The 15,337-nt window shown below is 40.2% G+C and overlaps 1 protein-coding gene across 5 annotated transcripts in view; it reads right to left on the bottom strand.

Annotated features, from left to right (window-relative positions):
- Positions 1-15,337, bottom strand: part of UBE4B (ubiquitination factor E4B) — a 35,970-nt gene that overhangs the window by 18,957 nt on the left and 1,676 nt on the right. Inside the window, exons 2-8 of one of the 5 annotated variants that reach the window (XM_004947453.5) lie at positions 12,677-12,863; positions 7,742-7,877; positions 7,083-7,170; positions 5,126-5,270; positions 4,151-4,379; positions 3,302-3,706; positions 2,317-2,430 (exon numbers count right to left, since the gene is read on the bottom strand). In XM_004947453.5, coding sequence (XP_004947510.2) covers positions 2,317-2,430; positions 3,302-3,706; positions 4,151-4,379; positions 5,126-5,270; positions 7,083-7,170; positions 7,742-7,877; positions 12,677-12,863 — 1,304 coding nt within the window. Of the gene's footprint in view, positions 1-2,316; positions 2,431-3,301; positions 3,707-4,150; positions 4,380-5,125; positions 5,275-7,082; positions 7,171-7,741; positions 7,878-12,676; positions 12,864-15,337 lie in introns of all 5 variants that reach the window. The other 4 variants (XM_015297149.4, XM_025142568.3, XM_003642511.6 and 1 more) reach the window with 4 other exon arrangements.

The raw sequence follows: 15,337 nt of genomic DNA, 5'->3' as shown, positions 1-15,337 counted from the left end.
GCAGCTTTTAAAAAACATGTTTAGACTACAAAGTGTAACTTCCTATATGCTGTAAAATAATTTATACTGCAATAATCAAGCTGTACAAAGCTATTGCACAAGCTTTACAGTCCAACCAATAAATCACACAAAGGTTATTACTTGATAAGCATTTGGCAGCTGAGCATGCTAACAAATACATTCTAATAGCAACAGTTTCTTTTGCAGAGATAATTTGTTTTCAGTTATGCACTTAACACTAACCCTTGTAAAATGTATCGCTAATGAGGTGGTACTGGATTATTACCATGAAAACATATCTCCATTCTTACTCCTCCTTTTAGACCTGCCTTCTCACATTCAGCTTTTAAGTTTCTCTTTTAAGAATACCAATTTGTATTAAAACTACTATTTCTATAATTAGTCATTCTGTTAATGATTTCACTGCAGCAGTAACTGAAATTATTCCAACGCAGAGCTCATACATCCTCCATGCACATACTGAATGCCTTGCTATTTTCAGACTGCAAGTTGTTGCATAATTGTACAGTCACTGTGTTCATAACTTAACATCTTATTGCTGTCTGCAGTATGCCAGGACATAATAGAGAAACCAAGATTCCAGAAGCATAGCAGCCTCAGAAATCCTTACCAAAGGCCATGCAACTGAATCCAATACTAAGATAAAAATTGCTAACTAACATTGTAGAGAATGAAACAAAAGAGTGGTGAAAAACAAACCTAAATTCCAAGTACGCACACAAACAAAGCATAAACCTTTGTTACCAAGTTCTCTCCTCTGAAATTAGATGGAAAGGAAAAAAAGGATATGCCAGCAGAAGGTATTCCAGTTAACTGATTTTAGCTGTAGCTTCCCAACATGTCACAGGAATAATCACAGACAAACTCTTAGGGGAAAGATTATCTCGTACCAAGTCTTTTAGGGCATTCCCCGACATCCCAGAATAATTCCTGAAGTCTAGACTTAGTCTAATATTAACAGGTTCAAGCAATTAGCTTTTCCCTGACTTCTACTTTAGCTAAAATACTTCACAAGGGATTGAAAGCCTGAAATAAGTCCTTCCCTCCCAGTTGTTACCATGCACATAGCATTTATAACTCAGATTGTGCTGCCCTTAGACATTAGGAAACTGCCACTGACTCTGCCTATTAGAACAAGGCAATGTGCCAGAGGGCACCTCCAAATTACTAACAGTCTTCATCAGAAACCAGAATGTTCAGAGGAAATGCTGTAGCTACTAGAAAGACTACTGAAGTATCATTTTTCAGAAAGTTTTCCGGAAATATATGGTTTTGCACAAAACAGATCCCCTCTCTCCAATTTGAGTTGATCCAAAAGATTCAGGCATTTCTTCAGAAGTTGTAGTGCACACAATGAAGGTGATGAGCATCAGATTTTAAAGGGAAAACAAAAGAAACATGTTCACCAACAAAGAACACAAACCACTCGGATATAACAAGCTGTCTTGAAGGCGGGCTGCCCTTTTTTCACACCAAAACCTCATATTTAGTGGGAAAACACTCTGTATGAGCCAAGGCATTGCAGGCTCACTCAGCAATGGGAGGTAGAACTAAAGGAGATCCTACCCTGTTCACATCTCCAAAAGCTTTGTTTTCCTTGGCACGTCCGGTGCTCTGCAGGCTGTGCTATTTTTGCAGCCTCCATACAGAACTAGGAATAACCCTCAGTTTGTTTCCATCTATCTCAGAATTACATAAATGGAAGGCTTTTGCTCTATGACTCCCAAGCCTCTGTTTTACAGCAGAACACCCTGCTGCCCACCACAAACAGTCACAGTCCCCAGGGGCTCCAACTTTCAGGTGTTTACTTTATCAGATAGAGAGATCTCAGCTGCCAAGCGATCTACAGCAGAACAACTCTCTTTGCATCAGCTGGCTTTTTTCCATTACATTTTAACTAATGTCCTCATGTTCCAATTTTTGATAGGAGAATATGCAACATGATGTACCACTGGTTTTAAAATTACAACCATGGGTAAATAGTACTCCTCCTACTCATAGTCAGTGATGAGTTCAGCTCAATCAACATTTCAGAAACTGTGCTCATTAAACTTAAAAGGCAGCATGATTAACATTTCCTTAATCCCAGTCATCTCTTCAAAGGAAGGAAAAAAAAAAAAGCAAGCTGACTAACTAGCATTCATTACATGTGTTTATATACCTTCTTACAAACAACCCTGGTCACCTGCTTGGCTTTACTCATTTCCCAAGTTACTTTGAAAAACACTTGGCACTACTCATACTGTTAGTTCCTACACAACCAGACATGCAGGTTACATTCTCTTGCTCCGATACCTGGACCCAAACTGGACACAAGAAAAATCATCATCTTCATTTTCTTCGTCACTACTGTCCTCAGACACATCAGAAACGCCAAGGAAGAGGAGGGAGAAAGGGTTGTCGTATATACTACCACAACAGAAATGAAAAAGGCCATCAGATTGTTTTCCTTTACACCAAAAGGAAAGAACACAACAGCTTTTCTTTTAAGTCTGCCAAAAACCATCTTCTCTAAGCATGCAGCCAGGCAGCTCATATTAGTAAAAACTAAGACCATACTACCATGCTCCATGACACCACGAGTTATGCACATACCAAAACACCATACATCCACAACCAAAAAATGTAAGAATAATTCTGAAGATCTTATTAAAAAAAAAAAAAAAGAAAGAAAAGAAAAATTTGGCCTAAGCTACTAAACTGTTTAGCAGTGGCTCCAGAACCTTGCCTGTTCAACTGTCCCTCCTGCAGTGAACAGGGATTGTAGGAGCAGCCATTGACAGAATGCAGTAGTACTTGGCCTAGCCTACAGAAACAGACTCCTCTGTAATTTAAATGTATGCACCAGGGAATCAAACCTAACACAGTCCAGCATGTAACAGATTTCAGCAAATCCACTTCAGACCTACTGAGAAAACTGATTTCAGAGCAGGATGTCTGCTTGGTTTACTATCCAGAAGCAAATGAACAGAAAGCTAATAATTTATCATAGAATCATAATAGTTTAAATGGGATGGGTATAAAATGAGCAGGAAACAGACACGATATTGTTACCCTTAAAGTAACTGCATTATTCCTCAAATGTTCACAAAGACAGCTTAAGGATTTTTGGCAAAGAGTGCATGTTAGCAAGTCAAAGTATTAGCACAAAATGAAACAGAGAATCAACTCCAGGTAAGTAGGGTGAGCTCAGCACAAACACAAGTTCTTCCAAATTGCACGATCATGCCACACCCTGCACAGCACACATTAAACACACTCTTTTGTTCTTGTGAAATACCTAGAAGGAATCCTGTTCAGTAAAGATGAACGCCTGCGCAAGGTACTGGGTGAAGTAAACAAAGGCGAACCCATAGTCGTGGGTCTCTGTCTGGGTGCAGTGAGCAGCATGGCTGGAGGGCTAGCAGCCATGACTGGAGGACTTGAACTAGCTGGGATGGAAATATTCAAGGAACGTGGGATAGAAGAAGCTGAAAAGCCTCCAGAATGGGCAACAGTATATGGCCGGTACCTCGGAGAGGAAGGCGGGGTCCAAGAAGGGCTGGTTGCTGTGAGGTGAGAGCTGACAGTAATGGAAGGCACAGATGTGGTGGCAACTGAACTGGCTGGTGGGGTAAGAGATGAACCAGTCATTGGTACATAGCTTGTGAAATTGGTAGTAGGAGCTGGACTAGTCCCATAGAGACTAAACCAGTTACAGGGGAAAAAGAAAAAAAAAGCAATCATTTAGGATATGAAGAAAAAGGGTTAAAAAGATAAAATGAGCAGCAGATGCCCTTCCCCTTCAGATGACTCTTCAGTTCTGGTTCTGCAGCTCACACACATTAATCCTTTTTACTAATGCTAAACAAAACTATGGCACAATTCACACATTAAGAGCCTCAGCCTTTGCTGATGTAAATTAGGGATACTTCTCAGAAGGAACCAGCTACACAGCTTTACCCTGTCAAATATGCTTCTTCTAGACACGGCAATATAACCAAAAAGGGTGAGACTGCAGGGACATTCACAAGAAAAACAGTGAAAACCTTCTAAAACCTATTCTATTTATTGCTCTTGGGATATTTTTATGCCTCTCTAAGTCTACGAATCAATATTCAAGTGAGAACAATATTCAGTTAGAAGTCACCTGGATAATGAACTGGAACCAAAGGAGCCCACATTACAGAACATAGGGCTGGTTCCTGGGTTGGAGCCCGTGTTTAAGATCAGGCTTCTGTCAGGAGACCGGGCAGTTGCAGCAATTGGCTGTGACGTAGCTGTCAGACTGGCAAATGGGTTTTCATCCCTTGACTGGGTGGACATCATCAGCACCTCCATCAAGATCTGTCCGATCAAGTCCTTAAAATCCGAAAACACTGTTAGGAATAAAAGAAGTGATTTAGTACTCCTGTTCACTGCCTTCAACTACATATTAGTCAGAGATGTAAATATCAGAGATTTCAGCTAAAAAGGACAGTAATTTGCACGCGTGAACCAAGTGCTTCTCTTCGCAAAAGCAACCGAAGCTTACAACTACTGTTGTCTGTATTAACTAGGTTGTGAAGATACAACTACACATAATGATAACTCTTGTGGAAAGTACCAAAGATCATAAGTGATCTGATGCTGCTACTACTCACTATTAAAACTGCCTTGTCCATCTCTCATATTTTCCCACTCTGCTACTGCTTTGTGCAAGATATGCTGTGAAAGAAGAATGCACACGAAGCTACATATGCCCAGGTAGGAAAAAATTTGAATCTATAGCTGGCAAAATGTAACATTATACAATATAGCTTGAAATCCTTAGCTTATCCCATGGACCATTAAATGTTGATTACGATTCAAGATAACCCATTAAGTGAGTAAAAGCTTTCAGAAAAAATCCAGCAACACTGCACTATCATCACATTGGTGTAACAACAGAAGAAATAACCAGCAAGATTGCAACGATTGACCACAGCAGGAAATATGAACAATCTTTCCCATGTTCCTGTCTGGGTATCCCATTTCCAGATGAACTTTTCTCCTAACATTGAAATCAAGCAAAGACACGAAAAGCTAAAGTACGTGTCACCCGACTGAAACCACCTCAAATAGCACTAACAGCTCAGATTCCTACCTTCTTTTGGGTTCTGCTTAAACTGAGCAGAGAGAGAATTCAGGAAGATAACATCTCTGTCTCGGTCCTTCCAAGAGACTCTGAAGATTTTACAGACCAGCTGTAAAGCTTGCTCCTCGGACACCTCAGACCCAGACAGAGGCTCCTCCGTTAGGGGAAAAAATAAAATAAAATAAATTTATTTCCATTAATTATAATTCCACTGGTCAAGTCACAAATATATCACACACAGGTCTTCTTTAAACAGCTTGTTAGAAGTGGGGAAGAATAAAATGTGGGTTGATAAAAAACGGGCAACACTGAGAAGTTTTTTCCCTTAATTGGACATCACATAATTGCAACTAGGTAAGCCTTGACTGCACAGAGATTTCCAGCAACTGTCAGCACCTTTTCAGACGCTTTTCCTCAAACTATTTCACAAACCCCAGATGCTAAGTCATTAACACACTTTTATTTGACTTCATTACTCTACTGGTACTGTACAGCCTTTCATGTAATTCTACCTCTTGAACTTCTGCAGAGAAGGCATTATCACTGATACCATTTCCAATGCAGATAACCAGGCAAGAAAAATTTTTGCTCATAAGTGAGGTCTACACTGTCGCCTATTCACTTATGTATTTGGAGACATCAAAAAGCTACAAGGAAATGAGCCAAGTTGGAGGAGCTTTACTTTACTTTCCACTGAGTCCCCCCTCACTGAAGACTGTCCTTGATTCCAAGCTGTTTATTTCACAGCAGCACAATGCAAGCTGTCCAGCTGCTTGCTTTGCAGCTAGGAGTTGACTGGAGAGGATTCTGCAGCAGGGTTGTTGCTGGATGGCGTGAAGCCAGGCTTCTCCCAACAGAGCTTTCTACTGACAGATCGGGAATAAACAAAGGCATCTAATGAGCACTGCAAGAACTGTAGAAACTTCCCTACCCCGATGTCCCATCTCTTTGGGGCTTTATTTCACATGGACCTTAAAATCAAATGACAGAGAACAACCTTAAAAATGAATTAAAGCTTTGTATCTGCTTTCTTCTTCTTTCTACTTAAAATAGTTTTACCTCCTGTCTAAATCTCAATAGCTAAATTCTTATTTTCATATAACATTAAGAAGAAAATCCTATTACACAGCATTACTTCAGCATACATAGTATATGAAGCAGTACTCAGTATGCATCTAAAAGCTATATAAATAATCAGCAACATTCTTCAAAAGTATCTTAAGAAGCATTTATTCAGGCTTATTGTATATTAAAAAAATAGATATGGACACGAATAGATGACTTTTGTAGGATATAAAATATTTTCTTCAGTTTCCAAAAACCTTTAATATAATAAACCTATTTCTGAGAAGTTCCAAACAGAGTTCTGATATTAGAGGTTCTGATTTTTTTTCCTTCCCATAAATTTTTATGAGGAAATTCAGTGAAGAAGTTTTTCCATGGATGACATCTGAAAGCTCGCTCCAGCCTCTCAAAAGAGCACATTCAAAACAGAGAGGTTGCTGAACTCACTGCAAGCTAATATTCTACATCAGCCCTCCATTCTAAACCCTTGTTCCTGCTCCAGTTTCACTTTTTGGGATACTTAGCCATAGACAGTTCTAGTAAAGAAGCTTTTCAAAAATTAAAACAAACAAACAAACAAACAAACAATGTTATCCATTTTGAGAAAGAAGAGAACACATGGCAAAACCAACAGCATGCCAGTTTGGAAAAATGCAGCAAGGTTAAAAAAAAAAAAGGCAGAATTTACATAGTCTGAGATGAAATCTTCATAAAATAAACACAAAATGAAGTTTTACATAATAGAAGCATATGCTACTATAACATATGAAAAAAAAACAACCAGCACAGTTATATCCAAACTGCCTAATTTGAAGATGTTTGCCATGAAATTCTGAAGATTGACGTTACAATAAACTACATATGTAACCTGGAAGAGAAAGGCCAAGGTAAACAAGCTAACCTTATCAGTCAGACTCCTTTTCTCCCTGCGATCATTCTCATCCACTTCCATGTTCTCAATTCCTGAATCCACATCTACCTGGGACATACTGCAAGTAGAAACAAGAGGAAAAGTCCATCAGCTTGCAGAAAGCTGCACAGTCCTCTGTAAGATGCTGACAGAAGGAATGTCATCTTACGCAGCAGAGAAAGAACCAGTGCAATAGGAACAGCCATACACACAAACAGCAATTAAAAGTCACAGGTTGATAAATACTTCTCAAATTACATTTATTCTGAATTCAAAAAACACAGTACTACATTTCTTCAGCAGGCAATACCAGCCACACAGCTATCACATTCCATAATGTACCTTTTAAATAGAGCAGTTTAATCGTTCACAACAGATATGCTCATCATTTAACATCTAAGATGACGCTTTGTCTTTCATCATTTTAGGTCATGAGTTACCACGAAAGACAGACTAGAGACAGCATTACAATGGTCTAAACACTGTGCCATTTTTAAGCATTTAAACCTATTGCATTAACTGGGCTAAAGGTGAGAAACAGCAGAATATATTCTTGTCTAAGTGCTTTTGATGATCAGCAAGGTGCAGTATTTGCTAGCTTATACACGCTGATTTTTTTTTTCATCATCAGTATTTCTTTTAATTTTTACCTTTTTTCACAGGAGACACTATCAATATCCATACTCTGAGACCGAGAGAGAGACTGGGATTGTGTTTCAAGGCTGTTTGATGGAGAACTGCTGAGCGAACTCACCCCTTCGCTGCTCTGGCTTCGGTGGGCTACTCCTACAAAAAGGCACCACCAAGGTTACTACCATAGAGATGAGAACACGTGACACAGTTACATGGATGGAAAGGTGAGGAAATACTGGTTTTCAATCCTGCTGTTAAGCACTCTTAGTAACGCAACAGGAAATAAATGTTAATAAAAATCACATTTGACTATACAGAATTGTATTTTCAAGCACTCACTACAGTAGCAATATAGAAATGCTTACCTGTATTATAACACAGAGAACAAAATGAATTTTGCATTAAGTGCTCAGAGACTCATTTCATAATAAATAGCTCTAGAAAGCCATTTGGTTTTAAAACCTGCATACAGTGTAGCTAAGTGAGTGATGTCAGATTTGAGTAATACTTAAATTTGACTCCAACAAGTTAATCAATTAGCATGGATTTATAACAGTGCGCAGAAAGAAGCTAGGGAGAAGATAAAGGAACACTAGGCCTGTTCGCTCAACATGCCTCCTCCCTCCTCCAGTCTCATTAGTTGAGAAGAGGGCTTCAAATCCATAAACTGAAATGCAACATACATGGAACTTCCACAGGAGACCACTGGAAGATCAACTGGGCTCGCTGGGGGATTTTGAAGCATTTTTAACAAATGCATGAATAACATTTAAAAAAATAAGAATAGTTTTAAAAATGTGAAAAAACAGCAAAAATGACTGCCACGTTCCCAATTCCAGAAAGTCTGAAGGAAGGCTACAAACACATAGCATCAACTGCCTCTGTACAAAGACACTACTCTTTCATTTTCATCTTTATCACTGGAACTGTGCAATATTCTCATCCAGCACCCCAGATCTGAGAAAGGCTGCTTACAGCTTTCTCCAAGCTCTTGGAGAAGCCTTGTCCTCCTACATGCAAGACAAAGGGCTGAACTTGGTGGCCAACTGAGCTTTCCTACGACTGCTTTGGGTGCGACCCTAAGGCATGGCCAAGGTTTTCCTGCAAGTCAATCCTACCCAAACAGCACCATCACAATGGGTTACCTTGAGTGAGGATACAGGGCAACTAATACAAATTCTCCCACAATTAACTGAGAAATTATCACTATTTTTCCTTCTCCACAAGAAGAAAATAAGCATCCAACAAGTCCCAACAACATGTACTATTAAGTGTAACACCAACAAATGCACAGCAATATACAACATGGCTTTGGAGAACGGCTGACAAGCTTTAGGATACAAAGTAATGGATTCACTTTGCAATGAAGATTCTTTGGAGAAGCATTACAGACCAGAAAGGCATGAGGAAAGACATGCATAATTACAAGCAGTACAGAAAAAGCTGAATGAGTCCTACAAACATCGAAATGGAGAGGGTTCTTAAAAGTAGTCTATTCCTAAAATTTCTATCCAGTGACACTGGCTCAAGTTGTGTTTCATAATAAAATAGCATTAATTGAAAGATGCAGCCATAGTCTCATCAATGTCAGGTACTTGCACGTCAGCAGACAAACTCCTTGAAGGAAAACCTCCAGAGAAAAGCAGTATTTGTCTGCTTAAAAAGAACAGAGCAGTGAATTTCACTCCTCTAGGTTCCTTGCCTGCTGTTTACAAGACATTCCCTAAAGAGTATTAGGTTTCAGGTGGGAAGTGTAAGACCAGATTCACAACCTATTTTTAAATTCCAGCACCAACTCTGTTTGTGTCACTACTGAGAAGTGCCAACTTGTTACTGCTGGGAGCGCGGGACACATTTTGAATGCTTCCCAAAGCATTTCAAGATCCTGAAACAATTCATTCTACAGGAAAAAAAAAAAATGCAGAAGGAGAAAATCATTTAGAAGATGTTGGTGGAATTCAGCATGGGAGGTAGGAAAAGTAGCTTCCCTGCACCATTCCAACTCATGCCCTAAGTTCCTGTGCATAGGAACAATTCATATTTAATTTCTCCTTGTATTAGATTGGCAATTAGTATATCAAAACCCCTCGGATCTTCAGATAAAAAAAGAAAAAAAAATAATTTGCACTGGCATTCAGAAAAGAATTTAACAAGCAGAATATTTAAACTGCCACGTTCTGTAACTGGAGCCACGTGAAAGTGAACTGCAGTACAGTAAGACAACACGAAATGCACACGTTAACTGGTGCCCACCACAAAATACTTGCTGAATTTACATTTTACTGCTTTGTTCAAGGCTTCTCTGCTTTGTTTACTATATCTTCAACGCTGTAACTGGGTATTATCCCTCATCCACAAACAACATCCAAACAACATTCCTGAGCATGTTAGTTTTTCTCTATGAAGAGGAAGAGATAGGAGACAAGATCCTCCAAGAAAAGTTAATTATCACTTAACTACTTATACGCCAATATTAAATGCCTGTAAAAGACTTCACTGAGGAAACAGGAAAATATCAAGTCTATTTCTAAATGGACAACTATTTCCTCCAGTTGTGGAATTTTAGGGATGGATATTGCAGTTCTGACACTGGAAGTCTTTGCAGGAGGGGAAAATCCCCAAAGCTCAACACAATCTCTGCATGGAACCTAAGGATATAGAAATACCAAGCACAGCCTCTGGACTTAGTTCAATTGGGTTACAAACTACATAAAGGCAAATTTCAAAAGCAGAACTTCTGTGATGTAATTTCCCCAAAGATAACACCCAGCAGAAATACACTGTCCATGACAGGGGAAGGTTGGCTTCAGGTATTCCAGCACACCACTGATTTAAGATATCCAAGTTACAGCCTGGTTTTCTCTCAATACCTCACAGAGAAAGACACGGCCTTCCATGAGTTTTGCCAAGGCACAAACCTCCCACCTCTTCCCAAACAGGTGGATAAAGGAACTAGAGCAAACAAGTGAAGAGAGTGGTTTATCATGGTGAAGAGAGCGCTGTTCTGCACTCCCTTGGGGTCTCACTCCCACTGCCAGGAAAATCAGCTTGACCTGGAGCACTCATTAACAGGCCTCTTTAGGCCAACTGTCTACCTACCATCTTTTCACAATAAATCTTCCAGAATTTAATTGTATCTGAGCTGTGATGGATGAGGCATACAATAAAACAACTGACACCTGAAGTTCCAGTTTTCCTTAGAAAAAGAAAAAAAAACAACCATCAGTGCAAGCACAATAGCATGCAGGAGTTATGAAGATCACAGGCCCAGTATGTGGGGCTGTCATTGAAACACTATTTCTAGGATCTACAAAGTACTTTAAAAATGTCACATGAAATAAGTGAGCACACATTCCATGAAACTGATGTATGAGTCTGATCCCATACAACTTCATATAACAATTGATGCTTCAAGGACATTGTTTTACTGGGGCTGCTTTCTGTATGTCCAAATAAATTAAAATCCTCTGCAGTCATTTTAATCTACTACTGCAAAAAAACTCCTGCAAGGCACTCAGTGTTAGCCAAGTCCTCATTTACACTAAATAAATTCAGCAGATAATCAGTTGTGAACATTTTCTTCCTGATTTATTCCCTCAGTTTAACCATATGCCTGATTGTGATGTGCAAAGAAATATGCATTATTGAATTGCTGCAATGACTGGCACTAGAGGAAACAAGCAATCCACTGCCTAGATAGCTTCTGTGTCTTGTGATCAAAGTTTTATCTGTGTAATTAGCAACTGTCCAATGCAGATAGATGAATCCATACAACAGGAGTCTCTAAGGTCTTGACTGTACAACCACACCAAACCACAATAAACCAGTCTGCCAGAATATGAACTTTTCTACCTTCAGGTAGGTGCTTCCACACCTCCTGTTCTGTTGGATTAGCATTTATCAAACTGTGTATCTGCTTGAAAACTAACCATTAATTTTTTGTGGGTTAGTTTCCTCCTGGATTAAGTCCTCACTACACATTCGCTACTGACAGCAGGGGGAGAGGCAGAGAGAAAGGCTCCTTTCAACAAGAGTCAGACTTAAGAGGGATTAAAATAGTCCTGTAACCACAGGCTGAGTGAACACGGTAAGCAAACTCCGTACTATTCACAAAATAAATAAAGACATTTTTGCTACTGGGTTGCTGTCTATGATCACAACGACAATACGCAGCGTTAAATTCCAACTAGACGAGACTTGCTCAGGAAATGCTTTTGGTAGCTTTTCTCTAGCCTGCTCTGGATACAAGGCAACAAAATACGTAGAAAGCAGCCCCTTCCAGGCACCCCAGACCCTCCCAACTTCACATACTTTCTGCATTTATCTGATTTTAATAGATAAGGAACTCCATATGGTCTGAAGTAACTGCTGTTTGTAAATATCCTACTTTCCTCACTGCAGTAAATACTGGATTTGGGAAAACTTTCATCTTTTCAAAAATAATGCAACGCAAACAAGAAAGCAAATACTTCATTCTCATGTTGATAATGCACAGTCACAGCCCACTACTTTTAATTGTGCCAAATGCTAGAAATTAATGATGAGAAATTAACTTGGCACCCATTGCTAAGATGTACATAGGAGTCAATCAACAAAACTTGTGTTGCAAGACTGAAATTACTTTTTATCAAGGAGAAAGGGGAGGCTGGCTTTCTTACTGTACTATTTGTCAATAGAAAAGTGCATTACATTCAACCAGCTCTGGTAAACACTTCAAATATCACCCTTAGTTTTACTGACGCTTTGAGAAGAATTTTAAGAATCCATTTATATTTGGTAAAACAAAGACCTGAGTACCTTCAGGGACCAATTCAGAATGTTTCTTTCAGAAAGTTATTTTTATGATAGCAGAAATAGTGGCAGTAACAGCATTCATGCTCTGAATGTGAGGGGTTGCACAACAACATCTGACACGAAGGCAATAATCATTGCTGCCCCAAAGGCCAGCCCACCTGATGCACCAATCGGAGAGGTAGCTGGGGTCATGCTGTGGACATTTAGGCCGAGGCTATGGGATGGCCCCGGGGTCGGAGCTGCTGCAGGTGGCCCAGGTGGGGTCTCTCTCTGCGGCGATGTGAGCGGTGTGCTGGGCTGGGACGATGGTCCCCCTGCCAGCCGGGCAAGGCGCCTTCGACGGATCTGCACAAAGACATCAGACAAACAGATAAATTCCTTTGCACACACATTCACACTCACTCCATAGTTTTCCATCCCTGGGCCTCCTAAATGGCACGGGATTCCCTCCTGCAACACTGCAAATGCAGAAGGTTGCTTGAAAACCTACCATCTGCAGCCCTCTTACTGCCATTTACCTGCTCTTAACAACTGTACTTGACGTTTATTTACTAAGTATGTATTTGCTGCATTGGAAAACCAATTTGCACTGGAGAATTCTGTGTCCATCCCTCTAACAGTTGTGTAAGACAAGTTTAACGTTTACTGTTCAGCGGTTTCAAAACCTTTAAACACACCTCCTGATTTACTGTGGCATTTGATCAAACAAACCATGTTAATCTGATAAAAGGGCTAAAAGGAACTTGATCTTCACCTTCATTTCACACCACATCACACTAATAACAAAGTTTTGCTGAAGAAGATCCAACTGAACTTTATTAAGAGAAAACTGCATGCAATACTATCTGAAACAGCTCTGCAACACTGGAAATCTACCTGTCACCTGCTGGGCAGGAGCATCTCGAGAGGCAAATGAAGACAGCCAAGAGCAACCTGCCATTACCTGCAGCAGTCTGACCAAATGGAGTTTTGGAAAATCAGTTTTCACGTTACCAGTAGGGCAGAGCAGTATTTGCCTTCAGAAAACTATTATGGACCTATTTATCAAAACACCTTTGCGATCGCATAATGCTAATACAAGATAAAGATCACAGAACTCGTATTTGAGAACCATGAAATTTGAAGCAAAGAATGAAAAATATAGAAGAAATTAACCATAATTACAGGCTGCCTCAGAGAATCTGATACAAAAGCTTCTGGTACCAAGAAAACAAGCAGGGAGTAAAAGCAGCATATCTGAGGGTGTCCACTCCCCACACAAGCGAGCCGTTCACGTTATTCCCTATTGGAACTGAGATCCCCCAGCACTGCTGTAACCCCTCAGTTTGCATTTCTGCTCACAATCCTAAAGAACTGCTGAGGAAGTTAAAGAGTGAAGAAAAATCCATGTCAAGCCCATGTCTACGCGACGTTGCTGCAGTCACATAATGGTCTGTGAAAACTACTCCAAGAGGAAGAACAGATCAGATTAAATCAGACATCAGATTCGGAACTATATGGGGAGAGAGAGGCACAGACAAATACACCCAAACGTTAATGTTAATCAAGAAATGTATACATTTATTCTCAAACACAGTCAGACCTTGATGACTCAATGGAGGCCACACGCCTCACAAGGTTTGATTTGCACAGATCTCTGCAATGCCTCCCAGCTTCAAGCAAATAAGTGACATCTTTTGAGTCACTCTACGCTTCTTCACCTGCAGCAGCAGGCAACACCAACACCAGAGCGACGTCACAACCAGCTGTGGTCACTATTATTCAAACAGGAGGTCACTCGTTTCACCCCTAGTCCATTAAGCACTGACCATTCATACGGACCAACACTCCGGACCATAAACTGCCCTGAAGAAATCACTGAAGAAGGGAATGTAACAAAGAAACCTGCCTGGACATTGGGATGCTTTTAGATAAAATTCTGCAATTCAAACCAAGTCAAGAATTTCCCTACCCATTTAAGAATGACAAATCATCGATCAACTTCAAGTATACTGAAAGAGATAGGTTTTTCAAAGGTGAGTGATAAGAACCAGGTTTGGCTGCTCTGATGCCCTGAGTCATCATACTCCTGCAGGTTTACATGACATTTTGAAGGAAACTTGAAATTTTTTGATCTGAATTTTTGACCTGAAAATTTGAGATTCATGGGGGAAAAAAGGCAAAGAAAAACGATGCTGTGCCAGAAAGGCAAAGCCACAGGCTGAAACGGGAGCTTGCAAATACAGCATGGAACTGATGCACACCTTCTGTCTGGTTCACTCACTCATGCCTGGACACTGCATGGGCCAGGATGTGGGCAGTGCGATGGGGATGGCACAGTGCCATGGGCCTCGTGCTGGGCCTGCAGGACGCAGTGTTTGCACAGTGCTGGGCTGCAGCCCGCTGCCTCCACGTAGTACAAAGAGCTGCAGGAGTTCAAAGTCAAAGTGACCCGGCTTCACTTCGGATTGCATGACTAACCACAATGCCACGGAGTAACACGTGGGGTTTCTTCATATTAATTATTTTATTAGGAGCATTTAGGATACCCTCAACAATGCCTAAACCTTGATTTCAGCAGCACTCCTTGCAACAGCAACCTGTGACAAGCGCTGTGTCACTGCATTGCCCAACAGGTTATTTGGTACCAATTACTACATCAGCACTGTTTGTTCCATAACCTACCTTCCCTCCACCATAACACACAGTTTAAAAGCTTTGTGAAAAAAAAACTAATTGCTTGAATGGAAAAGGCACCATGTCATTAGTTAGTACAGTTCTTGTTGGATACATTTGGTCTTGGGATAGCAACTTTCAGAAATATATTTTTGATCTTAATG

This window comes from Gallus gallus, chromosome 21, assembly GCF_016699485.2.
Source record: "Gallus gallus isolate bGalGal1 chromosome 21, bGalGal1.mat.broiler.GRCg7b, whole genome shotgun sequence".
Classification (NCBI taxonomy): Eukaryota; Metazoa; Chordata; class Aves; order Galliformes; family Phasianidae; genus Gallus; species Gallus gallus.
The sequence above is the reverse complement of the archived record's forward strand: the minus strand, read 5'-3'. Positions and strand labels throughout refer to the sequence as shown.